The sequence below is a fragment of the Acanthopagrus latus genome, chromosome 12 (assembly GCF_904848185.1).
Source record: "Acanthopagrus latus isolate v.2019 chromosome 12, fAcaLat1.1, whole genome shotgun sequence".
In the NCBI taxonomy this organism is placed as follows: Eukaryota; Metazoa; Chordata; class Actinopteri; order Spariformes; family Sparidae; genus Acanthopagrus; species Acanthopagrus latus.
In genome coordinates, this window is record NC_051050.1 from 21,962,241 (window position 1) to 21,988,604 (window position 26,364).

Below are 26,364 nucleotides of genomic sequence, written 5' to 3' on the forward strand. Positions count from 1 at the left end.
TTTAAGTGTTATTAATCAGTCTGGAGTCGTTCTTCAGTCATCCAGCTGTGACCCTGATGTAACCCTCACACTGTAGCATCCTCAGCTGCGTCTTTAACATGAAGTGTGTGAAGTGAGGGCGGCCATCGCTCACAGCCGCAGACGATGGCCTTTTTTTTTTTTTTTCGACGTGTGGAGAGCATTGGCCGGGAGAAGAGTCATATTTCAGCTGAGTCCAGGGAGACGCTGACAGCGGCGGCCCTGTTATTGTCTGAAAATTCTGCCTTAAGCACCACTCTGATGTGCCACATGACGCTCCACGGTGACAAATGTCACTGTCCTCTCTCAAATAGGAAAGATGATTGCATGTCTTTTACGGTTCCCTCAGGGGTTTGGGTGTGATTGTATAATTTCAGGTTTTTCTTTTTCGCCTCCTTCGGTGTGCTCTGTTTGGGTGTGGGATCGGCGGTACGTGTGCGTCTGTGTCTGCGTGTGTCGCTGCATATCAATCATTTTATTTATGCCTCTGTGTCATGTAGACGCGTCCGTTTATGTGACCTTTGAGGTGAACAAATAAGCTATAATTTCCTGTTCCTTTTAAAGTGTTTGGTTGACCAATCAGCCTCATCGAATGCTGAATCCCTGACTCTGCACATGCAGCAGAGGCAGTGCAGTTTCCTGTCCTCAAACACAGAGCGGTAGCCGGCGTGTATAGTAATGGAGAAAATATCTCACGCTTTAATGGTGCTGCTGGATGAAGTCGACCATCCAGCGCCAGAATACTAGATGAAGAATTTGGCATTAGCATACAGCTGGAGTACAGTATAGGAATATTTACTGCTTCCCTACATCTGTAAAACAGCAGCTTATATAACATTTGGCAGCGCAATCTGTCAGCGACGTGCGGTGAAAAGAGCAGCGCCGGCTCAAAGAAAAAAGGAAATCAGAACCAGCTTTAGCGGTTGTCACGGTGGATCAGGACTTTGACAATAGTTTCACTGTGGAGGTGTACAGTTTTCATGGGAACCCATGCGCTGCACGCCATTTATATGGAGGCAGAAATAATTCATGGGTAACGGAAAGGAAGTGAGAAAGCATCTTTGTTGTGATGTATCAAAAAAAGACACTCTTGTGCAGAGTGACAGTTTATTTTCCAGTCATTGTTTATATCTTGAGAGAAAAAGGGGATCAAATGATTTTATATATTCATTATTATAAATTATATATTATATGTGATCAGAATTAAAGGTGCAAAGTGTAAGAAGTAGCCACTCCTCAAGCAAATAGGGGGCAGCATATAACCAGGGTAACTGCTAGCTGTTGCTAACTGTGGCTGCTGTCAGCTAATTAGCTCAGTCAGCAATGCAGCTAGCAGCTCTTTTAGCCGACTCTGCCTGAGCTTTACAATCAGACTATCAGCTCTAGATATACAAAGCAGGTATAACGAGACAAGATGGTCCAGGGCTAGCTGGTTAGCATGCTAACTTTAACATTACGTCAGCACCGATGTGTTGAATATCACCTCAGGATGTCTCTCGATCCTGGACTGGGCTCAGCCTTTACAAATGCACAAATACAGGTCGCGTTACAATCTGGGGTGAGGGTAGGTAGTCTAAGGAAGTGACACTATGAAGTTGCATTTTGGGAAATGTAGGATCCAGTGTTTTTTTTTTTTAGCTGCACCCATACTAAGGGCTACAAGTCAGGGTTGGGTCAGACTATTTGGAAGTGTTATCAGATACTGTAAATGAATTACAAGGCCGATTACTGTACTGAACTGTCCAATCAAATCACACATACAGAACCATTACTGCCACAAGCTACAGGTGGACTGTCATATTTCTTTGACAGTGTAACTATTATCATGTTGTACTGTATGTTATCTTTTGCTACTCAGCCCTTCTGCTGCATCGATTCTGATTCTTCCAAATCCAAGTGCAGTTCAAGAAAGAAATCATTGGTTTCTAACTTCTCCTTGCCTGTCCATCTGTATTTGGTTTTATCCCTGTGCTCAGTGCCTGGCTTCCCTTTTTATAGTCCAGAACCTTTTTTTTTTTTTAAACACAGAATAAAACTTCAGACGGCTGGAACTCTTTGTGCTGAACACTCCAACGCAACGGAGCTCAGCTCAGCTCAGCTCATGTCCACGTTTCCCATCTAGCTTCTTCTTCTTCCCATCCTCCTTTTTTTCCCTCTCTCACATGCCTCTGGCTGTAGGGTTGGTACAATCAAATGCAACCATCAGCTTTTCCACCCTCAATAAGCTCCTTATAGCGGCACAGTTTTTCTTTCTAAGTATGCACATGCCTCTTTTCTTTCTCTGTGTACATGTCGCACATAATTAAACACATTCTGCCACGCTGCTCTCACTGCTGCGAGGATGTTCTCATTACTCCTAAGGTGTATGATTAATTATCTCGTCCTGGTACAATTAGGATCACACCACTTGTGGGTCAGGCTCTACCCTGACATTCCTCTGGCTGCTCCGGGTGATGGAGAAAAGGAGTGTTTGGAAACAGAGAAAAAGGAACGCCGAAGAATGGCATGTGAATAGGAAAGCAGTCGCAGCGCTCCAGACGGCAGGGCTGTTTTGTCGTACTGAGGGCTGATTCCTTATTGAATGTGACCTCATTTCAAACATTGAATTCCCATCATCCCCGCTCAGCGCAGCTGTGACACGCAGTCATGCCAGGATAAGAGACAGGCTGTCAAAATGATAGCAAGTCGAGGCTCCCTTACGGATCCCAGCTTTAGACAAATAGCTCAGAGGTAGCCATTTGAAAGTTTCCTGGGAGCTCCCGAGCTCATAGCTGGGAGAGCTTTGTAATGGCAGTCTTTCTGTCTTGGAGGAAGTACTGGGATTTGTTTGCTCGCATCCATCATAACCCCCCCCCCCTCCCCGATAACATAAGCCAAGGACTGAGCAGGAAACATCATCTTGTGGGGTGTTTTGCAAGGCATTATTAAAGGACCCAAGATGGGGAGCTGTGTGTGGTATGTCCAAGTGTAGCAGCAGTGAACTGTCGCTGGTTAGACCTCAAATGTGATGCATTTATGTTTGTCAGAGAAAGAGAGCGATCCGCAGAGTTTTTAAGCTGGAAAGAGATGTTTTGGGATTTCAGACTTTTTGGCAATGAGACATAATTAAAACCACTTCACCCCCTCTGTGGTGGTTTCTGCTTCGTGACTCTCATCCAACCCCCCCCCCCCCCGGAAATATATTAGTTTCAGCTAAAGTTGATCGATGTGGAATGACATCAGCGGGTCTGAATGTATGATTAGGACATGTTTGGAGAGATACAGCGCAGCCTTTTTCCGTGCCATATGCATTCTGTTCAGAAACATGTGGCAAACACACACACACACACACACACACACACACACACACCCAGCTCCCTATGTAGCCTGGGGATCCTTCTGAGCCTTGTCTTTCTTCCCTCTTGTTCTCTCCTCTTCTGTTTCTATCAATCTCCTCTGTTCTGTCTCTTCTTCTTTTTTTTTTTTTTGAGTTTTCTTTAAATCTCTCACTTCTGCTACTGTCCCACCCCCTTCACCTCGACTCATGCACACACTCTGTAACTGCACGTCTGCTCATGTTCGACATGTCGCCCATGTATTCGTCTTGATCAGCTCGAAGGCAAAAATCCCCTCAAGTCCCGCTCAGATCCTTCGGCTGTTGTTGGAAACACACACTGGTTGCGTTTGTGTCTGTCATCGTCCGCGGCTACATGAAGTCAGTTGTTCCATGTTCTCTCGCAGCTCTGCTCTGTTTGCTGTAACCTTTTTGTCTCACACTCTGGTGCTCAACTCTGATGCGAGACGACACTCTTGGACGCGGGACAAAGTTCTTCATCATTTAGTCACCCTCAGATTCCCCCTGGCTTGACCTAGTTTCAGGACTGCCTGGTTGTGCATGTGCTAACGCTGCAGCACACAGATGTTCCCCCTCGTCTTTGTTTGTTTATGTGCCTTCATTTTTCCCTCCTTAGGTCAGCGAGTGTGAGAGCGGCGTCTTTGTCGCTGGCGATTGTTTGCTTGTTTATTTCACATGCATGACTTGTGTCTGTGTCCACTCCAGTCACGTGACTTCCTGTTTCTCGATTTCCAGGGAGACATCCAGCAGCTAATGATTGTAGCAGACCATCGTGCTGCCTATGACTACTGTGAGCACTACAGCCCCGATTGTGAAGTGCCAGCGCCCGACCAGCCTCAGAACCAGGACCCCAACACTGATGAATATGTGAGTAACGAGACCTTTCCTCACGGATATATAATATGTTTATGCTGAGATGACAGGCTGATAAGATGATGCCTTAATTATCTGCTGGCATAATCAAGTGTTGACTATGTAGTTTCCTTATTTTACCCAGCAAATTCTGATGATGTTGGCATCATCATATGTCTACATCTGCCAGTAGCCCATTATGATAAGAGTTTACCAGAACTATATCCAGCCAAATGCGTAAATTGCATTCTTCAGAACATGTGTGTCAAGGTATCAGTATTTGACAGCAGGAATAATTATGTCTAATTCCACTGAAATACGTGAATGTGAATGTCTTGTTATCAGTGGCAAACAGCCAAAATGTGTTGAAAAACATCTTAATATCAGCAAAAATCCAATATCCTGCCTCCCCATTTTAGGTTTTCATAGTTTTAATGTGTTTCATGGTGCAGCTGTGTAAACTCGAGGCCGTTACAAGAGACAAGAGAACCACAGAGTGTTCCCATGGCTTGACCTTAACTCTCGGAAGTTCATTTCCCTTAATCCATAATTGTCTCTAATACTCACATCGGATCTCGGTCGGATCCTGTGCTGAAAAGAGCCTCTTGGCCTTATGCAAGGGGAGCTGCGCTCTGCCAGAGCAAAGTGCTGACTCGAGGGAACTGTGTTATCAGTCTGTGCAGTTAGTAACTAATGTTCAGGAATGGTGCGGTGCCTGCCTAAGCCTGCATCCCCTGCACCGCTCTGTTTCCCCAGTGCTGCGTAAAGGTGTGTCGGCGAGGTGTTAAAAGACGGACAGGAAGCTCTTCCTCCTGACCTTTTCCCGGCCCTGTTGGTATGCCTGAAAGCGAGCATGTGAACCTGACCCATTTTTTTTTCCCTCCTCTAAAGATTTCATTAAGAAAAAGGCAGCAGAAAAGTCATTTGTCACTCAGTCGTAACGAGTTGCAACAGGGAGATGCAGCGGGAGTAGTCGGCATTCCTGTGCTCGTCTGATCGATGGCCAGTCTTGTCGCGCATATATCAGCCAGAGCCAGGAGCAACAGAGCCGAGGCTCATATTTAAAAAAAAAAAAAAAAAAAAAAAAAATTATGTTTTCAATAATTGATCGTTTTTCTTTTCTCTCTCTTGGTCACACTCCCTCAGTGTCAGTGTCATGTTTTTTTTTTTCTCCTTTAGAACACGGAGGAGGACAGCTACTATTATGAATACCCTTACTATGAGGACACTGATGGCAAGCCATATGCGTCACCTGACGCCGAGACAACCACAAAAGAAGAAGCCACGGTAATCTAGCACAAGTGTGACTTCACATATTAATCTAAATGAAATCGGGGCGCTAACAGTAATCCTCTCTGTGCCCTTACTAGCTGCCGGAAGAAGACGGAGATGTAATTACCACAGTGAAGGAGGTTGTGGGCGCCGGCTCTACTGGCACAGTGGTGACCTCCAGCTCATCCAGCTCATCCAGCTCATCCAGCTCATCCTCTGGCGGAGTCGGCCATGCTACACCCAGCTCAGCCGCCGGAGGAGACACCTACGGAGAGGAGGCCAGCCCTTACGACGGCTACGACGGCTACGGCAACTACGAGACCTACTACGATGAGTCCACAGCATCGCCGGACGGGGACACCACTCGTCGTGTCACCATCACCAGCACCAGCATCGGCTCCGATGGAGAACTAGATCTGGGAGCAGTGGGAAGGATCGGGCTGGACGCAGGCACCGGAGGAAAGATCATCACCAGTGGAGGAGGAAGTTCGATAACCATCAATAAGACATCAGTAGGTTGACATCAATCTCATGTGTCTTTACTTGTCACAAACTATGCGTGTTGTGCACAACCAGAGGCCTCGTGGACCAGTCGGTCTGTTATAACCCACCAATCCACCTGGAGGAAGCAGAGCCAGTATCGATATAGTGACCAAATGTGTCCAGGTTCAAGGAATTTGACCGAAGTTTCTCATTTTTTGACTTCCATCTTCAAAAATTATGACAGTAAACTCAATATTTGGGGGATTTGGAAAGTTTGTCAGGCAGATAAGAAGATGTTTTAAGACTTCAGCTGTGGAACATGAGACATGTTCTATCTTTTAATCTGACACAATAATCTGCAGGGTTATCTGTCATGGAAACAATCATAAATTGCAGCTCTGGTATGCTGCACGGGAGGACGTACACTCTTCCTCGTCAGTTACATCTGTCTAAACAGTGTCTTGCTTAAAGCCATAATGTAATGTCCCCTGTGTCAGGGTCAGGTTTGGGCTCATGTATAACAACAGTACATCTGAATATATAATCATAACACATCTGTGTCTTTGTAGGTTGGAGCTTCAACATACGATGACTACAGTGATGGATACGATTACCATTACACCGGTGGTGGAGGAGGCGGCAGCAGCTCCGTCCATGTCAGTGGTGGTGGTGGAGGAGGCAGCAGCAGCAGCAGCTCCGTCCATGTCGGCGGTGGTGGTGGAGGAGGCAGCAGCAGCAGCAGCAGCTCCGTCCATGTCGGCGGTGGTGGAGGAGGCAGCAGCAGCAGTTCTACCATCACCATCGGTGGCGGGTCTGCCGGAGGTGGTTCTGTCTCAGTGGGAGGTGGTTCTGTCTCCGCTGGAGGCGGCTCTGTCTCAGCAGGAGGATCTTCCACCGCTGGAGGTGGATCGGCCAGCGCCGGCACCGGAGCAGGAGGATCCATCGCCACCGGAACAGACCTGGGCGTCGAAGGCGAGGGCGACTACAAAGGTTTATTCAAGGAGGAGAACATCGACGACTATGGCGATCTGGACATCTACGACTCCTACACAGATTACGATGACCAAGAGGGCAAATTACTGCCCGCTGAGACGCAGGATTACTACGGACAGGTGAGAAATAACGGCAAAGATATGACTTTGAAAGACCGGGAGGATAACTTGATGGGGGTGAGGTTAATTTTGTGTGTTTCTGTGTGTTTGGCGTGTAGGTCGACGGTGCTCGCGGCGAGAAGGGACAGAAGGGAGAGCCGGCTGTTATTGAGCCTGTGAGTACCACTATTTAAACAACATACTCGAGCAGCAGATGCAGGCTGCTGGCGTGCACATGGATGTACGCGTGGATGTTTGTATTTGTGATTGCGTACGACTGATCCGCATCCAAACACGTACACAGCCCCTCTCACTTCTGAAAGAAAAAAAATCAAAAGGCCCCCCCCCAAAAAAACCCCTCTTTTTCTCACGAGTTCTCGCGCCTTGCCGTTCATCAGGACTACAGCATAAACATTTGGAGAATGGCCACGCAAAGGGATTGTCAACAATCTCTAAACACAGAGTGGGTACTGTGTAAACACAAGGGGGGAGATGGAGGGGAAGGAGCACAAAGAGAACAAAAGGAGAAAGAGAAGTAAGAGAGACGTTGCCAAAACAGGTGGAGCGCATCCGGCTGTGATTCAGACACTCGTGTATATACAGGTAACGTGGAAATGAGGACGACTCCTCTTGTGTGTTTGCAATTGTACATCTGACACACCAGGAATTTATATTTGTGATAGCGCTACAGCTGCTTCACTTCAAACAAATGTCACTGAACTCCGCGGAGTATACACGACTTTCTGACTGAGTGTCTCCATGTTTATACGTGAGAGCGGAAAAGAAGAGTGTGTGTCCGCGTCCTCTTTCGCGATGACCGTATGTGTGTGTGTGTGTGTGTGTGCGAGTACGTCCGAGGATACATCCCCGCCCGGAGCGTCTCATCTCTTGTAAACAAACTTTACTGCAACAGAAATGCACACACTTTTCATCCCCCCCCACACCCCCGAGGTCTCGCCCGTTTCCCATCACACACACTGTAGGCGAAACACAAGCACAACCCGGGGAGCGTCGGAGATGAATGGTGGTAAGTTAATAATGAGAAGGCTCCTTGGATAGAGCTCAGGGGCTGATGCAAAAAAACGAAGAAAAAAAAAAAAGAATTGTTGTTTCGTAACAAGTTTGGATAAAGTGCGAGTTTCTGTCCTCACAACAAAGCAGGAAGCCAAAACTGTTACCGCAAGAGCAAACAAACAAACAAAAAAAACAATGTCTCTGTAGCCGCTGAGCTGCAGCAAAGCATCTTTAAGTCAGATGGAGTCCACGGTGAGCTCAGGTTTCCAGAAGATGTCTCATTTTGATCCATTTCAAAAGCACGGACGCGTGCATATAAACTGGGTTAATGCATGCGTGATCAGAGTGCTGGTCCGTCGGTGTGAACAAATTAATTATCACTGGAGTTTTGATGAGCGCTTGCTTCAGCCTCTCTGCAGGTAGTCGAGCACCTCGGGGCGTCTTTGCAGCCCTTCGCCGTCCTCCGTCTCTGTGGATTAATTGCGGGCAAAACCGAAATGACAGGCAGGAATGTACGCTGGATTTAGCGAAGACTATGAGATGGAAAGTTGATGGATGGGCAGGTGTGTCGGGACATGTATTCATGTAGACTTATGGCCTCGTATTAGCGGACGCCGGACTCGCTTGTGTGTGCGTACGGACGTGGTGAATGAGGTCATGAAACAGTTCTTGTGGTATCTGATGATTTTTTTTTTTCTGTGCTTGTGTGTTTCAGGGAATGCTGGTGGAGGGTCCGCCTGGGCCTGAGGGGCCAACAGTAAGTCAATCTTGTCACTCCGAATCTCCTCCTTTTAACTTCCCACTGTGCTCTCTCTGTTCTCTCTTGATCCCTGGCATTATTCTCCCATGATCTCTCTTTATAAATAACAGAGCTAATAGAAGTTTATGTCACCCCATACTTGGATAGAAAAAAGATAGTTTTAGTTTTATTCTCTTATTTCCATTGCAAAGGGAGTGGCCACTAACAGTTTCCCTCCTGAAGATATATGGACCTGCCCAGATGTTGGAGAACTAAATTATTTATCCGGGGAAGGTTTTTCAGACTCAGTTGCTCTTGACACCCTGCAGATGGAGTCCCACGGAGTCCCGCCATTCAGGCGTTGAGCAATAGACAAATAAAGAGCGCCTCACAAAGGATTTACAGCTCGACAAGCTGTCCCGTATTGCCTCATGCATTCCTTTCTCCCATGTGTGACCACTTTGCAAGAGAAGGGCGAGAATTGTAGTGGAGCTGTTTCTTTGTATTGCATTACGTATGCATGCATGCATGTATGTATGTATGTATGATGTGTGTAACGTGAGAACTTTCCCCTGAAATAGGGTCTCCCCGGACCCCCAGGCGCTTCTGGCCCACCAGGCAGCCCTGGAGATCCTGGAGAGAGGGTGAGCTTTCAAAAACTTCCAGAGAATAACCACATTTCTGTCAGTGTTCTCGTGCTCATGTTTTTGTTGTTTTCCCTTTAAGGGTCCTCCGGGTCGTAGTGGTCTTCCTGGTGCTGATGGTCTGCCAGGACCCCCAGGAACTGTCCTGATGCTGCCTGTAAGTATATTAAAACTGCTATTTTAAAAAAAAGGGTTAAAGATGGCAGAATGCGCTGTCTGTTTTCGTGTTTACGCCGCTTAAAGTGCTAAAACATTTTCCATGTGGCTTCATGTCCTTCTTTAGCCGCGCTGAAAGCCAAGTATGACGTATCGCTCTGTTTCATCAGTAACTCTGACATGTGGTTTACACAGTGTTGGGATGAAGGGGGTTTCCTTTAAAAAATGTTTTAATGGACCTGTCTCTTGTAAATATTTTGGCACATAAATCTGAGCTTGAGCAACCCCTTGTGGTATGTTCAGTAAGTGAGATACCCCCCTTAGTATCATCTGTGGTGCTCACGCCTGGTTGTTTTGACTAAACGCTCTCCAGCGACATAGTTTTCAACGTGCTCAACATTTTTCAGTCAGATTTTAAGCTAACCTATCGTGTGTCTTTCCAAGAAGTCCTCTAGTGTTAGACAGGAAGCAGGTCGACGCCGTCGGTTTCTCTCTGTAGCTTCATCTGCGTCCAATGATTCCACGCGGCAGCGCTAACGACTTCCTCCTCCGTCTACCTCTTTTACTTTCTTTTCGTCGTTCTCGGAAGATGTCTGAAGCTGCCGCCGTCAGACTTGACGAGTTGTGCAGATGTGGTGCTGTGGTTTGTTTTGGGGGTCCACAGAGCTGTCTGGGGGAGCCATGTAGTGAGCTCCGTCTGGACAGAAACTCGAGTCGCTCTGGTGTAACCAGCGACTTGAAACCTGATGCCCGAGCTCCGAGTCTAATGAGAAACATGCATTGTTGTTTCGCCCCTCTCTCACCAGAGGATTGTTCGGTTCAGCGTTTAAAAACTGGAATAAACATGACAGTGACGCCCGCTTTAAGGGCTTGTTAGTGATGCATCTTTCTGTCGACACTCGGCTCTAACATGAGTCGGTGTTGCGTGAAAATATGACGTAGTGCCCGTCGTTCCCAGTGTTCTACTCTGTCTCTGTCCCCCGCTTGTCAACAAATTAATGTATCAGAACAGTTTGTTCAAGGCTTGATGATGCAGTGGAATGTCAGTGGAGAAGTGAGTGTTGGAAAAGGAATGACAAAAAAGCCTTAAATATGAAGAGAGAGAGGGAATCAAAGACAGACCAAGAAGCTCACAGACTGGCAGGCAGAAGAAAAAGAAATAGCTGCATATATTTGATGGTCACAGAGATAGCGAGGACAAGATGGGCCAGTATTTAATGAAACTCAGCAGACATCTAGTCAGAAGAAGGCACTGCGGGATGTGCAAAAAATAATTGTGAACGAAAAAGAAATCTGGAGCAGCAATAGATCTGACTCAGCCCTCATGTTCTCTATCAACTGTTTGTATTTTTGCCTCTTGGTAACAAATGTTTCTGCGATGGTGAAATCCTGCTCCGTCTTCCACTGTTGTGCTGCTCTGCATCTGTGAGTCGACTGACAGTCGGCCTCCAGAGGAGGCCAGAGGAGACTTGCTGTGCTGCGTAACCCAACCAGAGACGCCTGGTCCAAACAAACCTGTGCTGCACCACAAGCCTGGATATTCACCCACGGTGCAATTCCCGCTTATCACCACCAGATGCCAGTAGAATTTGCAGCTGGTGGCTTGCAGAGGCTGCTTTTGATATTCCCTGGTTTGGCAGCTGGAGACCAACGCTTACTGTAGTTCAACATCTGTTGCATAGTTTCAAGATGATTCTTCTGTACTAAAGAAAATGTTGTTGGGAGCTGATATTTGTTCCCCTGGAGTGACTTTTTCTCATTCCAGATTTGTCTCAGCTATTATCGTGATGCGTGTCACCAGTGATTAATGTGTGCTGGTCACATCTTTTTACTGGATCTGTGATTCCCCCCACAGTTCAGAATGAGCGCTGGAGGTGACTCCGGACAGAAGGGACCTGCTGTATCAGCACAGGAGGCCCAGATGCAAGCCATCATGCAGCAGGCCAGGGTAACAGTTCACACACAGACACATCACACTGCAGCAGCCAGCGTCGTCCTGCGCCACTCTTGTTTTTACAAACTAGCTTCTTCTGCAAATCCTCTTACATTTTCTTATTGTTCTCATTTTCTAAAGCTAAGATATGTGTATGTTGTATTCCTACTCTGTTTCTACAACCTGTTTTATCATTATTATTTCAGCAGCTTCACATCATTTTCAAACTCACAAAAAAGAAAACGCATGAACACACATGAATACACTTACAGCAGACACACACACACATGCAAATAGCTGAATGCATGTTAGATTTATGTTAGATGTCGGTTTAATTTTTCATATTTTGATTCTTTATGTATTTTTATCTAATTTTGTATTTGCTAATCTTTTTTCCTCTCTGTGCCCAGCTCGCCATGCGCGGCCCCACAGGTCCGATGGGTTTGACTGGCAGGCCCGGCCCTCTGGTAGGTATCACCTCACGGCACCGACTCAAAGTCTCAACGGTTTGCTCAGCAGATATTGTAGCGCGCTGTACACACAATGAATATTGTAGCTGAGCTGAACACTTTCATTAGTTTAGTGTCGATTGGATTTTCTAACTTATTTTTCTCCTCAGGGTCCTCCTGGTGTACCAGGACTGAAGGGAGAGTCTGGAGAATCAGGCCCTCAGGTACGAGCAAAATGTGAAATTTAGTTTTTAAAATGAATTTATCAGGAACAGAAACAAATGTATTGAAATAAAATCCTTCATCTAAAACATTTTAACTTAGATTGTTAAACTGTTTTATTTGTTGTAGCAAATTGAGTTATGTGCAACTTTGCATGTTTTGGTATAATTTTCCAAGGTGTAGACCTAAACATGAAGAAATGCCTTTGAGTTTCAGAGAAGTGTTTGTGTTTCAGGGACCACGTGGTCCTCTGGGATCCCAAGGCCCACCTGGAAAGCCTGGCAGAAGGGTAAGCGTGACACAAACTGAGTTGGGACGACCAAGCATGCAACACATTTTCTGCTACTCACACAAAGTCGTTTATATACATTTCAGAGTGCTGAATTAAAAATTCTAGCCTTCATTGCATGTTTGAAGTGATCGGTCAGCAGACGTGTTACGTAACTGTTGTTATTTTTACAGGGTCGTCCTGGATCTGACGGTGCCAGGGGCATGCCAGGACAGTCTGGACCCAAGGTACCTTGTCTGCCACATTCACAGCACACTTCACTGCGCCATATTTCATAATGCTGTTTTTTTTTTTTTTTTAATTGAAAAAAGTGTGTTTCTGAAGCCCATCTGTACGAAAATGTGTGCAACTTTTCTCTCTTTGCTCCGCAGGGAGACCGAGGGTTTGATGGTCTGGCCGGACTTCCTGGTGAAAAAGGACACAGAGTGAGTTGTTTTGTGGTGTGTATAAAAGGTGTGTGTGTTTGTTTTGATGTGTGCCACTGTTAAGAATCTTGACGTTTGTTGTTGTAGGGTGAACCTGGACCCTCCGGACCTCCTGGCGCTCCTGGAGAGGATGGAGAGAGGGTAATGCAGAAGAAAAAAAAAAAAAACAGACCTCACATCTTTCTCTTTTACCGGTTTCTTTTCCTGCATTTTCTTTTTTGTTATTTCAGCCTAAGAGGCCCGGTAGAACTAAAGCTCGTGTCTGATCCATCTCATCTGTTATCCTCATCCTGCAGAAAGACACAAATTGCTCCGAGCTGAACCTCTTCCTCTTACCAAACTCACCTTTCTCATCAGCGCCCACATTTCCACTTTCCGCTTTGCTCTCCTTCTCTCGCTCAATTTTCTCTTAATATTCTTCATCTCTGCACACCTTTATCTGCTTCTGATCTCCCCCAGCCATCCTCATTACCCACAGCTGATGCAACCCGATTCCCTCCTCCTCTGCTTTTTGCCTTCATGCCTCCCTATTATATCCTCCATCCTCGTAACACACAGACACACACACACACACACACACACACACACACATCCTCACTCTCTCCTCTATTATCATTCACCGTCTGTTTCCACATTCTGACCCGTTCTCTCTCTTTCTCTCTTTCCCAGGGAGATGATGGAGAGATTGGACCCAGGGGACTTCCTGGTGAACCAGTGAGTGATCACATGTCCTACCATCCAGCCTTACAACACTGAGAGATTGCAGCATAGAGCCGAGAGCCAAGTGTCCGCTCTCATCATGTCGTTGTGTTAGCGGGCAACATATGGTCTGATGACGCCGTTCATCCTCTTGCAGACTCCAGCCACATCCAAGAGGAGATTTAGCGTTATATAGCCATAATGTGTGCGGTGATCAGGTGTTCTAGTGCCTCTTTTGGAGGTGAGAAATGCAGGCAGCTCACATCAGGCTCGTTATAATAGCCTCCCGCTCTCTCCGGCGGGATATTCCTCACAGAGGGGGAAGAAAGACAAGCAAGGAGAAACCCTGATAGCTGCTGTCATGACTTGATTTGTCCACCAGGGTGTGCTACATCGGTGTGAATCCACACTGCCAGGACAATACGTCTTGTTAGGTAACTGTGGCTGTGAGGCAAACCGCAGAGATTCAAAGCATTGTTCAAGAGGCGTAGCTGTGGGAAATGTGTAGTAAAGAAGAAAAAAAAGAAAAAGAAAAAGGAAGCGGATTCAGCTTCCCATCACCGACTCTGTCGAATATCCTCAAGGACATTCGGGAAGTCAGGTTGTTTCCAGAAGTATAATTTTGAAAACTTGATTTAGCTACACGTGTTTAATAATTCAGCAGTCCTCTCGCAAGGTGTGATATCGTTCTCAATCTCATTTCTCTTCTTGTTTCCTAGGGGCCCCGCGGTTTGCTGGGACCAAAAGGACCTCAGGGACCTCCCGGACCCCCCGTGAGTCCCCCTCCTCTCACCTATTCATATCTACTCTGTTACAATAGATTTACTGTTTGGAGAGCATATTGTTCCATCTCACAGGCGAACAAGCACAGAAGACAATGCAAACAACATCCGCAGGGAAATAGAAAACTCAATATATTTCAGGCGGCATACATAAAAGAGTAGCATATGTTATTGAATTTGACTTCGGCACTTCAGACAAGTGTCTACAGCGAAGCCAAATCCAAACGCTCATATCGTTTCAACGGATTTAATTTAACACGGGCGGTGCACATCGATCAGGTGGCTCATTTTGAAGCAGTATCTCTGTGCGGGTATGCGGAGATCTCAAACACAATAAATCACACACTCAAACCAAAGTGTGGCTTGCAAACAATTTCATAAACTTGTCTATAATCAGATGTAAAGATGTGATAACGTTTCCTCATTCACATGTTTGTTTAACTGGAGATAAAAAGCAGAGACACTCACAAATCATTCACAACTTCAAGCTATCAATGGAGTCATCAAATCGAGTCACCTATTTTTATCCAGGGTTAGGGGTTAAGTTAATACGGGTCAGAACCGTCCCTGTCTGCCTTCACATGGAGAGGCTTCCTAAAAGAAAAGCAGGTATAAGTTGTTGGATTCCTGTTTTCTTCTGCCTCTTCTGCAGGATGAATACAGTGTACAAATCTGCAGTTTTTCTCCAAAGTAGTGCTATATTTGGCGGCTTGTCACTCGAACTTCCAGGGAAACATCTGAGAATGAGGAGGGAATTCGGCTTTAGCAACTAAACTTCGCGTGAAACAAACATCTGATGGATTTTTATCGACCATGGTGGTTGTTTAATAATGAAGACAACAACCTCTGTGATCCCGCCACTATTACACAAAGTCCTCAAACTACATCTGTTGGTTTAATTGGTTCGATTGAGAGAATCCCAAGCGGCAGAAAAATACATACTATGCATTTAACAGCTAGGAAGTACCGCCCAAAATAATAACTCTTTAAGTGAATTACAGATTTGCTGACCTGCTTGTATACACGTGAATGATGTGTTCATCTCCTCTGCTGCAGGGCGTTACCGGAATGGACGGCCACCCCGGACCCAAAGGAAACATCGTAAGTGAAGCTGGAATTGATTAGAATGCTAATATTCTGTATCCGACATTCTCCGTTTGCCAGATTAAAAACTCAGCACACACACACACACACACAAAACTGAATCTAAAAAAATACAACGCGCTCATCTCTTCCTCTTTATTGTACCCAGTGTGTCGCCTCCTGAGCCCCACACACACACACAGCAGTACAATCAGAGGATATTTAGCAGATAATGAAGAATAGGCCGACTGTGTTTGGATCCATTTGAGCAGTCCGCCACGGCCAGTCGTATCATTCCAGGTCAATTTCTTGGTAGCGGCTGACTGTAATGAGAGAATACCTGGCTGAGAGCAGCTCGGGAAACGGTCCAACTAGGTAGAGATGGAAGATCAACAGCTTTTCCCAGACTCTTGCACGGGGAGAGGGGGGCAACGTAATTGATTGCCAGTTATCCGAGAGGGAAGGTGTCGTGTGTTTGTGGCTCAGCAGTTTTTCTTTCATTTGGAAAAAGGTGTGTCGTCGAGCTTGATCCAGAGCTAGAAATTGTTGCTATTTGTCTGAAAGTTACGGCCTGTTTAAGGTATAAGAAGGTAATAATGCAGTGATGTGCTGCCGGACAGACGCTTATTTATGTCTGCTCAGTTCTACATTTCACTTTTAATCGACCATATGGAGAAACAAGTCAGTCTTTGCTTCTCACAGCGCTTTTAACTCAAGTAAATAACATAATCAATCTCTGTATTTATAATGAGATTTCTAAAAATGGCTTCTTTTTTTTCTTTCCAGGGACCTCAAGGAGAGCCAGGGCCTCCAGGACAGCAAGGCAACCCAGGTGCTCAGGTGAGTGATGAACAGGTTGTCTGACTTCAGATTTCTCCCCAATCCATCACATAAAATGTTTTGAGCATTGTGTATTCCATCCACAGGGACTCCCGGGCCCCCAAGGAGCCATCGGACCTCCAGGAGAGAAGGTACGAAATCACACGATCGACTCTATAAGAAACTTTAATATGTAACTCCCCGGGAAGAAGGTAAAAAAAAAAAAACTGCCAGCGCGATAAAATGTTAATAAACCCCCAAATCTTTAAAAAAATTGCAGGAAATTGTCTCATTCGTTTGCATGAGCTGAAAGCCAAGTTGCCATCTTATTCAGCTCCAAATGCTTATCACACTATTATGCAAAACGCGTCCCCGTCTCCAGCGCAGCCCCCCCACCGAAGAGGCTACAGATAGATTTAAACCCTGATACATTTTAATCCAATCGCAGCTAAATCATATCTGCCAGTTTATGCAGAGGTTATTGAGTTTTGTTATTAAATAGTTTGAATTTAAGGATGAATAATGCAGGTTATTTTTGCTTCTCGTGATTGTTAAATAAAATAACCAGAGAGCTTGTGGCCTGGTGAAGCAAAAAAAAAAAAGAAAAAAGAACAGAGTTGAGACGAGATACAAGATGGTTTGTTTGAGGGTGTTGGTTCAGAAAGTAAACAGTAGCCCAGATTGATCATAAATCATAGAAACACAGACTCATTCACTGCGGCTGATTTAATAATAAAAATGGCCGCTGTAAGCACTCGCACGGTTTCATGCAACATTGACTCTGGTACACGGGATGAACTGTGGTGATTCCCTGACTTCCTGTTTAGCTGCAGCATCAGAACATCACTTGAATTTGTTGAATACTTGATTACCAAATATAGTGAAATGTTAATGCCAACTTCCATCTGTACCAAATAGCAAATGCAAGCATGCTAACACATAAGCTACAGTGGTGAACATGTGGGACATTGTACGTTTTATACCTGCTAAACATTAGCACGTTAGCATTGTTGTTGTGAGCATGTTCAAGAGTGAACATTGTAAACATCCTACCTGAGTTAGGGTGTTAGCATGGTAGCATTGTTCTAGCAGGCATGTTTGTTGATTGTTTTTTTTCAATCAATCAATAATCTGCCAGTTTTTTAAACAATTTTTATGTCATGTGGTTCCAAAAAAATATCCCCGGGCTGAAAGTGACGTCTTCAGGTTTCTTCTTTTGTTCAACCAACAGTCCAACAGACCAGAAGAATTTTCATTTACTATCATACATGACAAAAAAAGTAAGCTAACACTGGCCAGTGGCTGACATTTTCTTTACCAGAAAATGACTGAAACTATTTATTAATTACCAAAATAGTTGCAATCCGATGTTAGCACACTAGTGTTAGCATTTAGCTCAGTGCAGTATTGCCCCAGTAGATGACTGTAAGCGCTTAGATTCGTTTATACAGCCCTTTATGATACTTTTAACCTTGGAATGCTACCTGTTAGCTTTGTGATGTCTTACTTGCCCTAACATCTTGTCTTGTGTTCTGATCTAGGGACCAACCGGAAAGCCCGGTTTGCCAGGAATGCCAGGAGCTGATGGGCCTCCGGTGAGTTCATGTACCACACATCCAAGATTCAGTGAGCTGCAAAAAGCAAAAAAGTGAAAGATGAAAGAAAAGAAGTGTACATTTAAGTTGCACATAGGAAAAAAGAAAAAGACAGCTATCAAGAAATGACAACAGCCTCTTTCTGCCTCAACATCTCAGAACCTCTTCACACGTTACAAACACACTGAGTTAATTGTTCGGCTGAGACATATGTCTGAGACAACACTCAGCTCCAGCTGTGTAACAGTGGAACAGCCCGCCCACGCACAGACGCATACATGCTAACACAGATAGCGCGGGAGACACCTGCGCTAACGGTAAAGGCACCAGGTGGCACCTAAAGGAGACGGAGACAAGGGAGGCTGTTAAATATGAATGAAGAGAGATGGTGTGAAAAAAGAGGTGGGATGTGGTGAAAGAGCGGAAAGAGAGAGTGTATAGGGAAATGTAAAAGGGAAACCATACGAGGACCTCTGCTCCTCTAATGGCTGTCAAAGTCTGCCATTTATAGACCCTCCTTTTTCTTTCTTTTTTTTTTAGATGCACCCATTTGTTGCATCTTCCATCAACTGCAGTATTCTCTGTTTCAGTGTCAGTGCCCCCTCCATGCCCCTCATGTCAACTCCTCTCCTCAGTATTTATTTCCCTCTCCATCCTCTCTTCATCGCTAAAAGACCACCGGAGGGATTGCAGAGCTTCTTTTGTCTCATGAGAATGCTATCGATTTTCCTTCCATTCCTCCGTTTCCCTTTCACCAGACATCCATATTAGATTTCTGCATATTGTGTGTGTGTGTGTGTGTGTGTGTGTGTGTGTGTGTGTGTGCACATGCATGTACAGTATGTGTGTAATGTATCGTGAAATCCCAAAACAGCAGTCTCGGCTTTTAGAGCGCAGTAATAGCCGGTAGCGCTGTTTTCTAATTCTGCGCATTAAGGATGAAAATCCCAAATGAGATTGAACTCCAAAGGCCCTTATTCCAATTTTCCAGTTTGATTCGTCCTCCCGTAGTTTTACAACTTAATCCCTCAGTTAAAGGGGGTGTTGTAGTATTTATGGCAGTAATTATCCTGGAATGAGATGCAATAACATTTCTCTTAATAATTCACAGGGTCACCCTGGAAAGGAAGGGCCTAATGGAGAGAAAGGACACATGGTAAGTTTTTTTTTATTTTTATCTCCCTCTCTTCACTTCTCTCCAGATTTTGGAGCTTCGCATTTCGAATGTATTTCAGCTGCGCTACGTCTTTGTCCTACTTCAGACACATTTGCATAAAGCCTTTTGCATTAATGGAGATAACAGTAGTGCTGCGGGTGCATGTGTGTGTGTGTGTGTGTGTGTGTGTACAGTAATAGCTTGTGTGCTGCAAAACTCTCACCAAACATTTATCTCCCCAGGGCCCCGCTGGCCCTCAAGGACCCATCGGTTATCCTGGACCCCGAGGCGTGAAGGTGAGATGATTATCAACCACTAATAAATTCATTTGTGATCTCATCAGCTGGTGCCACCCTGTAATTAATAACTGTTATGGGCTAATAGTTGCCCATTATCTTCATCTGAAATGCCTCTGGAAAGGAAATCTGTGTTATTATTTTCAAGGTTTTTGTCAGCCAACTAGTGTGAGTTTTGAAAAAAGAAGCTGTGCAACAAACTTAAAGAAAGAAACGTGTGGAATGCTAAAATGGCCTCGTAACAGAGGCGTGAAAATGATCTTGGACACAGAGATTAAGCACCGAGAGTCCCCCCGTCAGACTTAACATCACCTCGCTCACATCAGGTGGCGCTGAGGTTAGTCACAGGGGCTGATAACGGCTCGAAGTGCGCGGCCCTTCTCTCGTCCGCTGTCATCAGCAGCGGATAAAACCAAGACAAAAGAAATCCCATCAAATAGAATCTTGGCAAAAAGCTGCGATTGATCCGATCATTAAAGCTTCCGCCGAGAGAGAAGATCACACAGGCGGCTTGACTTCTGGATAACAGACGCCGCGGACATCTGAAGTGTGCGCTCTTTTCTGGGAAGACGAGGTGAAAGGTCAAGAAAAAAAAGTAGTTCACGGACAAACACAACACCTATTTTTAGAGAAACTAATCATCACGTTGGTGGAGATCCAGAATCCGACATGCGCCATGTTTGTACGTAACGTCTGTCTCTTCTTGCATCACAGGGAGCCGACGGTGTTCGCGGTCTTAAAGGAGGAAAGGGTGAAAAGGTAAGAGAGCGCCGACTGTTGGCGAGAGAAAAAAAAAAAAAAAGTGACTGTGTGAAAGGAAGAGACTTCAGAGGAGCTGTAGTGCTTGTAGGGATTATGGCGGTGACACTTGATCCATGATGCTAATGATTATCTCAATGAAATCCTGTATTCTGACTTCTGCTGGCACGGAAGCAAAAAAAGAAAAAAAAAAAGAAGAAAAGAAAAAGAAAAAAAAAAGATGATCAAGAGTTTCTATGGCAACAGGGGATCTTGCCAAGACTCCACATCTGTGTGTGCTCGTCTTTGAGAGTGTGTGTGTGTGTGTGTGTGTGAATGCCTCACAAATGGTTTCAGCATCTGTATTATGCCATTCGTTCACCTTCGTTACATCCTCACCTCCTTCTGTCTCCTTTATTCTCCTGCCAGGGAGAAGACGGCTTCCCCGGCTTCAAGGGAGACATGGGTATCAAGGGTGACAGGGTAAGTGTGTGTCAGTCACATCCTGAGAGCTGGAGTTTAGTTTATTATTACTATTTTTTATTAATATGTTATTTTAGATTATTGTAGTATTATGGAAAATGTACAGTAAGGGTACGTTTGTGAGTGTAAATAAATGTAGTAATAAGCATTAACTAATGTTCTTATAATCATTTGATAATTAATAAGGTGTTCATGAATCCATACACGTTAATTAAGGTGCTAACCAATATTAGTCAATGGTTGGATGTTAATTAACATTAATATCACGAGGTTCCCATGAAGAGAAAAATATTAAAGGAGATCTATTTTTTTTTTCTTTCGGTCAGTGTTTTGTGTAGGTTTTAGTCCAACAGAAGCTCCTCTCTCCCACAGAAAACCCTGCCCCTCAAACGCCTCGTCAGTAGACCTGCGACTTTGTGACATCACACTACATCGCCGTGTCACACAATTGCATGATTTGTGTCTCGCGGGCTATTGCGGCACGTAAGAATCGATTTAGAGCAACAGTGAGTCGGGCATGTGTGAGCTGACCAATCAGGGCAGACTGGGCGATCGGGAGGGAGGAGCCTTAAAGAGACGAGTGCTAAAACAGCTTTTCAGACAGAGCGGGGGATTACAGTGCTGCATAGTTTTTTAGTTGAGGGTGACCTTTACTCGAACTTCATGAAAGTAACACTTCTGCCATGTAAAACCCCTGATGGTCTAAGCCTCTGCGAGTACTACTGAATTGTGGGTAACGAGCAAACATAATATCAAAAGGGTGTATAGCATGTAAAGCATGTGTGTTCATGCGAGCAGTTTCCGATTCTTTTCCCGCCCTCGGCCATCAATCTGAGCTTTGACAACTTTAGGAGGAAAGCTCAAGTTTGACAGGCGTTCCCGGGAACAGCTTCCCAAACTGCATTAGGGATTTACAAAGTCAAGCAGCAAGAAAACAGTCTTTCACAGTGAGAAACATTCTTCGCCCCGGCTCGTACTTCAAACATCAAAACCCCCGGTCCCCTGACCAGGCTAGCCGAGCACAGAGAGGAAGGAGAAATCAATGGCACTTTAAACCCCATCAAACTGGAGAGAGAGGCATGGGGCTGCAGCCTGTTTTTCTCTGGAGATGCAGCAAATCCACATGAAAGCAAGGGGTTGAGGAGGCCCTCTGCTCTGGAGGAGACACACACGGCCCAGAATCTAAATGACTCATTTTTAAGCATCCCTTCGAAAGTGTGAGTGTGTGTGTGTGTGAGTGCTCAATTTAAAGTCTTCCCTTTGATGAGCTTGCAAGTGTGAGTCAAGTACAGTTTGCTTGATGCCGTTTTATGTGTATACTCCAAGTGTGGGTGTGTGCGCGCTCGTTTTTTTTTTTTTTTTTTTCCTTCCCCTCCGCTCGCTTGTGCAACTCTGCAAAAAGCCTTTAACTAGATACCTTTCACACACCGCTGGGCCTCCGCAGCAGCGACTGGTTGTCAGAGCGAGTTTGTACTCTGTCATTTAGCGCGTGTCCCGCTAGAAGTGGAGCGCACGTACAGAGAGAGGCAATAATAGGGTCGCTAACTGCTTTGAGGGGCAGGCGGCGAGGGAATATAGGCTTTACTTGATTCTTTAAACAACCTCACACTCGAAACGAGGCGACCTGAATACCTTGTTGGCTTGAGAGGAAAACATTCACTCATACTCATACGACGGATGCGAATGTGTGCGATCATGACGGCGTAGTAAAGGAATGATCAGTACAACAATATCGATGGCTTCACATGTCCCCCAATTCTCGAAAAGAAAAAAAGGACCTTGGTTTTTAACAATCTTACTACTAGTATCGGTGATTGTGGAAGGCAGTCGTCTTTACACAGTTGAAGGCAGTAAAGCCCCCCAGACATGCACCAGCAATATGCAGAGAAGAACAAGAGTTAGTTAGCTAGCTGGTGCCCACCTCATTAGAACCAGGGTGCTCAATTTTTTTTTCCTTACGAGAGCCAAAAAAACTCAAACTTCACAGAACGCCACAGGCCAAAAGTAAGCAAACACCTATTGTATTGTTAAAATGCAAGATGGCACAAGTTCTGTACTTGACTGAAGGTGTCCACCTGTGAATGTTTTGTACCTCCCGAAAAATAAAACAGCACGAACAATGATTACTATTGTGATTTATTCAAAGAAAAACTAAATCGAACCTGATGGCGGGCCCCCACTTTAGGCAACCTTAAATAATTGAGGGGATAAAACATGCAGTGCAAAGATGATTAATATTTCATGTGGCTTTATGTTTGTGTTTTTTAAAATTTATGGTTCATGATGAAGGAATACAGCTAACATGTCTGTTAGGATACACAGGCTAAACTCTCTGTGGTTTCTGCATGTTTAAAATATGAAAGTATAACGCTGAATATTGAACGAGGAAGTGATGTCACACACGATGCTTGTGGATGCTTCAGTGAGCAAAATGTGCACTTTCAGCAGTGAACGTAAAAAACAAACAAACAAAAAACCAAAACAGCCTTCCAGCACCACGACTCTACACATTGAACCTCAGCTGTTGGATAGCATGTGACCTCTGTGACTTCCTGTGCTTCCAGGGAGAGCTCGGACCAGCCGGACCCAGAGGAGAGGACGGTCCCGAAGGACCAAAGGGTCGCTCGGGTCTCCCAGGAGATGCTGGTCCTCTTGGACCAAACGGGGAGAAGGTGAGCCTCTTTTTGGCCAGTTTGGCGTCTACAGCTACAACACTGGTATCCCACAGGCAGGATATCCCGTCTGCCTAAATTGGATGTATCAGTTTATCCATCAGATAAAACGGAATAAAAAACTTTATGTTTTGTATCATCAGTCGCGCGTGTGATCTCGGATTATAGCTCACCAGGGCTTAACGAGGAAATTTGTTTTTGCGATCGTTCTCTTTCGAACGGCAAACGATATATTTTTTTTCTTGCCGGCATGGAGCATCAGATGGATTCAGTTCTTAAGATTCTTTATTAAACCAAACACAGAGTCAGCTGTTGTTGAAAATACTTTAAACTAACTCTACTCTCATGGAGAGGATGCAGCTTCTTAACGCTCTTTCTCTAAAAGCTTGGAAATTGGCTTGAGCTGGCGTCGAGGATCATCGAGACTCATGCACGATCTGATTTGGAGAGTCATGAGCCGAAGGGTGATGTGTTCATTACCCTTAAAGCTTCCCTCGTATAATGAGGCACATGTGTTGACTGTGAACTGTACACATATTTGCATTATGGCGGTTCGACTGCATTATGGATGTACGCACCAGTCTGATCTGGATCACACGTGAGGCAGCAGCTGAGTCATTTTCATATTTAATTAGCGCCTGCACGGCAGCCAACATTTCCACGTTCAAACGCTGAGCCGGTTCTAATAAATGCACTGTGTTCAGCAGGTGCTTGTTCATATTTTAATGCAGTTCTACTACCAGTAAGACTACTGTTGAAATCTGTTTAAATCCCCAGCTGGACAAATGTAGTGTGGAGGCAGGATGCAGTCTGCTTGTCTTACATTTAGTTTGACAAAATATTCATCAGGAGATAAAAATGAAACATAATTTCTATGATGTAACCCAGAAAAATACCAGATATCTGACTTACAAAGACACATAAATACAAAGTGTATCATATAATAAATGTGTGACTAGTGTATAAGTACATAATGTGGGAAGTGATACTTATGTACATTTAAAATCAGATTCTTTAAGACTTTTACTCCAGTACTTTTCACACTTTAACCAAAGTCACATATCACGCAATATCTTTGCTTTTATGCGAGTACGACTTTGGGTACTTTTACACAACACTGCTCACAAGTAACCCTGATGATGTTTAAGAGGACAAGCTGTTGAGTTGCATCATGGGAATTGTAGTATCCAGCATTTTTGGACTTCTTCACTGTGAACAAACAGCAAAATACTTAATGAACCATTTATTAAGCTGCTGTGTGTTGCAAAGTTCCAACTCAAGGACCGAAAAGTCAGGATCATCAGTTCGTCTAAAAACAAATTTGCCTTTTGTCTCGTTCGCAGGGTAAACTTGGAGTTCCCGGATTGCCAGGATACCCAGGAAGACAAGGACCAAAGGTAAGTGCGTGCATGCATTTCTAAACATTATTGTCACGGATTTCGGTATGGTGTAACTTTAAAACCCACTGCATAATAGACACCGCAGCCGTCCACGTCCCTGTGTGGATTTGAAAGGGAATGAAAGATGAATGCATGCGCATGTGAGGGCTGCACTTTTGATGGCTCATCATTTAGCCTCTCCGAGCCAAAGCTGCAGTCTGACAACTGGACGTGCTTGAAGCTCCCTGATCAAAGACACGGGGATTTGAATATGCCTTTTGGTGTCAGCGCTCTGCCCCTGATGTGACATCTGCTTGTATTTATGGTGCACTTAATCTCCTGTTGCATTTAATACTTGACGGATATCTCGGGGAATAAACAAGGGGATGTAATATTTAAGGTTTGTGTCTTGAATGATTAATTGCTTTTTTTTTTTCTCTCCGCACATGCAGGGATCTCAGGGTTTCCAAGGTTTCCCTGGCGCCAATGGAGAGAAAGGAACTCGGGTATGTCAGATAGACTTCTTATTATTCTTCTCATCCCTACAAGGGTTGGATCGATACAGGCGTAGCGCTGGAGACAGGCTGCTGTCGCCGCCGCTCCGGATTTATCAACGTAGAGGTAGCTGTGTGGCTCTGAAATAAAGATTTTTACCAAGGACAGAAAGACAATTGCATTTCTTCTTCATTACTACTTACACAACTCATTTCGAAAGCACCCGAAAAGCATTGTTTATCACGTAGCGGTGGCTGAGCAATGTTTCATCTTCTTTGTTTAAAGGGACGGGCCATTAGCTCCCCCAACGCAAAGAGTAATGGTGTTTTTCGCCACGAATGGGGCAAGAGCGCACAAAGCTTTTCATCTTCACGAAACATTTGTGAAGTTTATGAGAGCGAGCTCCCAGGCCGAAAGGGATAGCGGTGCCCATTAACACTTTCTCACAGGAACTCAAAAGCCACACAAAAAGATATAATTGTTCTCTCATTAAAGTTGTATGCAGCCGCCGCGGTGATAATGCTGCTTTTAAACCATTAAATTGTGCGTTATTGTTGATTAAAACGCTCCATTCTGTGGTAGTAATGAATTTAATGTAAGCGATGATAAACACGGATGGCGCTCTGGAAACGAGTAATTAATGATAAGAGATCTCAGCGCTCCCAAATGGCTTCAGTTCTGTTGAAGCGTGTTTGCAAATGTGACTGTCTGCTGGCATCAGTTCGGCTCTTCCGAGAGGATGCAGCCTCTTAATGATGCGAGTGCCCCTCCTTTGATCATGGTGTGTGTTCTTCGTGTCCACAGGGAACGGCAGGAAAGCCTGGCCCACGCGGACAGCGAGGACCGACGGTTAGTCTTACTCAGCAGACTCCTGCTTATGTACAGATGGCGAGCTTGGCAGCGGACTGAACGCGGAGGTTCAGCCTGACCAGTGCTTGAGGGGGGGAAACCCACACGATTCAGCTGCGAAGCATTTTCAGGTCACAGATATTCTCTAAGGACACTTTTCTGTGATTTTTAACCGCTTTGTCTTTTTCCGGAAGGGCCCTCGAGGAGAGAGAGGACCGAGAGGACCAACAGGAAAAGCTGGACCTAAGGTGCACAGAACATTTCACTCCCACCTCCTCGCATATTTTTATTTTGTACAAGTTCACCATTTACCCTTTTGTCTCCTCAGGGTAACTCAGGGAACGACGGCCCACCAGGACCTCCAGGAGAGAGGGTACGTGCCATCACGCTGTCATGG

The 26,364-nt window shown here is 45.0% G+C and overlaps 1 protein-coding gene across 2 annotated transcripts in view; it reads left to right on the plus strand.

Moving 5' to 3' along the window:
• The window catches only part of col5a1 (procollagen, type V, alpha 1), an 82,251-nt gene that overhangs the window by 35,968 nt on the left and 19,919 nt on the right, over positions 1-26,364 (plus strand). For both annotated transcript variants that reach the window (XM_037117258.1, XM_037117257.1), the window contains exons 5-35: positions 4,088-4,219; positions 5,384-5,491; positions 5,575-5,988; positions 6,529-7,071; positions 7,170-7,226; positions 8,780-8,821; positions 9,385-9,447; positions 9,530-9,604; positions 11,459-11,551; positions 11,947-12,003; positions 12,156-12,209; positions 12,443-12,496; positions 12,670-12,723; positions 12,868-12,921; positions 13,009-13,062; positions 13,591-13,635; positions 14,340-14,393; positions 15,459-15,503; positions 16,272-16,325; positions 16,412-16,456; positions 17,846-17,899; positions 19,011-19,055; positions 19,298-19,351; positions 20,066-20,110; positions 20,519-20,572; positions 23,137-23,244; positions 24,588-24,641; positions 25,076-25,129; positions 25,923-25,967; positions 26,162-26,215; positions 26,296-26,340. In XM_037117258.1, coding sequence (XP_036973153.1) covers positions 4,088-4,219; positions 5,384-5,491; positions 5,575-5,988; positions 6,529-7,071; positions 7,170-7,226; positions 8,780-8,821; positions 9,385-9,447; positions 9,530-9,604; positions 11,459-11,551; positions 11,947-12,003; positions 12,156-12,209; positions 12,443-12,496; positions 12,670-12,723; positions 12,868-12,921; positions 13,009-13,062; positions 13,591-13,635; positions 14,340-14,393; positions 15,459-15,503; positions 16,272-16,325; positions 16,412-16,456; positions 17,846-17,899; positions 19,011-19,055; positions 19,298-19,351; positions 20,066-20,110; positions 20,519-20,572; positions 23,137-23,244; positions 24,588-24,641; positions 25,076-25,129; positions 25,923-25,967; positions 26,162-26,215; positions 26,296-26,340 — 2,709 coding nt within the window. The remainder of the gene's footprint in view (positions 1-4,087; positions 4,220-5,383; positions 5,492-5,574; positions 5,989-6,528; positions 7,072-7,169; positions 7,227-8,779; positions 8,822-9,384; positions 9,448-9,529; positions 9,605-11,458; positions 11,552-11,946; positions 12,004-12,155; positions 12,210-12,442; positions 12,497-12,669; positions 12,724-12,867; positions 12,922-13,008; positions 13,063-13,590; positions 13,636-14,339; positions 14,394-15,458; positions 15,504-16,271; positions 16,326-16,411; positions 16,457-17,845; positions 17,900-19,010; positions 19,056-19,297; positions 19,352-20,065; positions 20,111-20,518; positions 20,573-23,136; positions 23,245-24,587; positions 24,642-25,075; positions 25,130-25,922; positions 25,968-26,161; positions 26,216-26,295; positions 26,341-26,364) is intronic.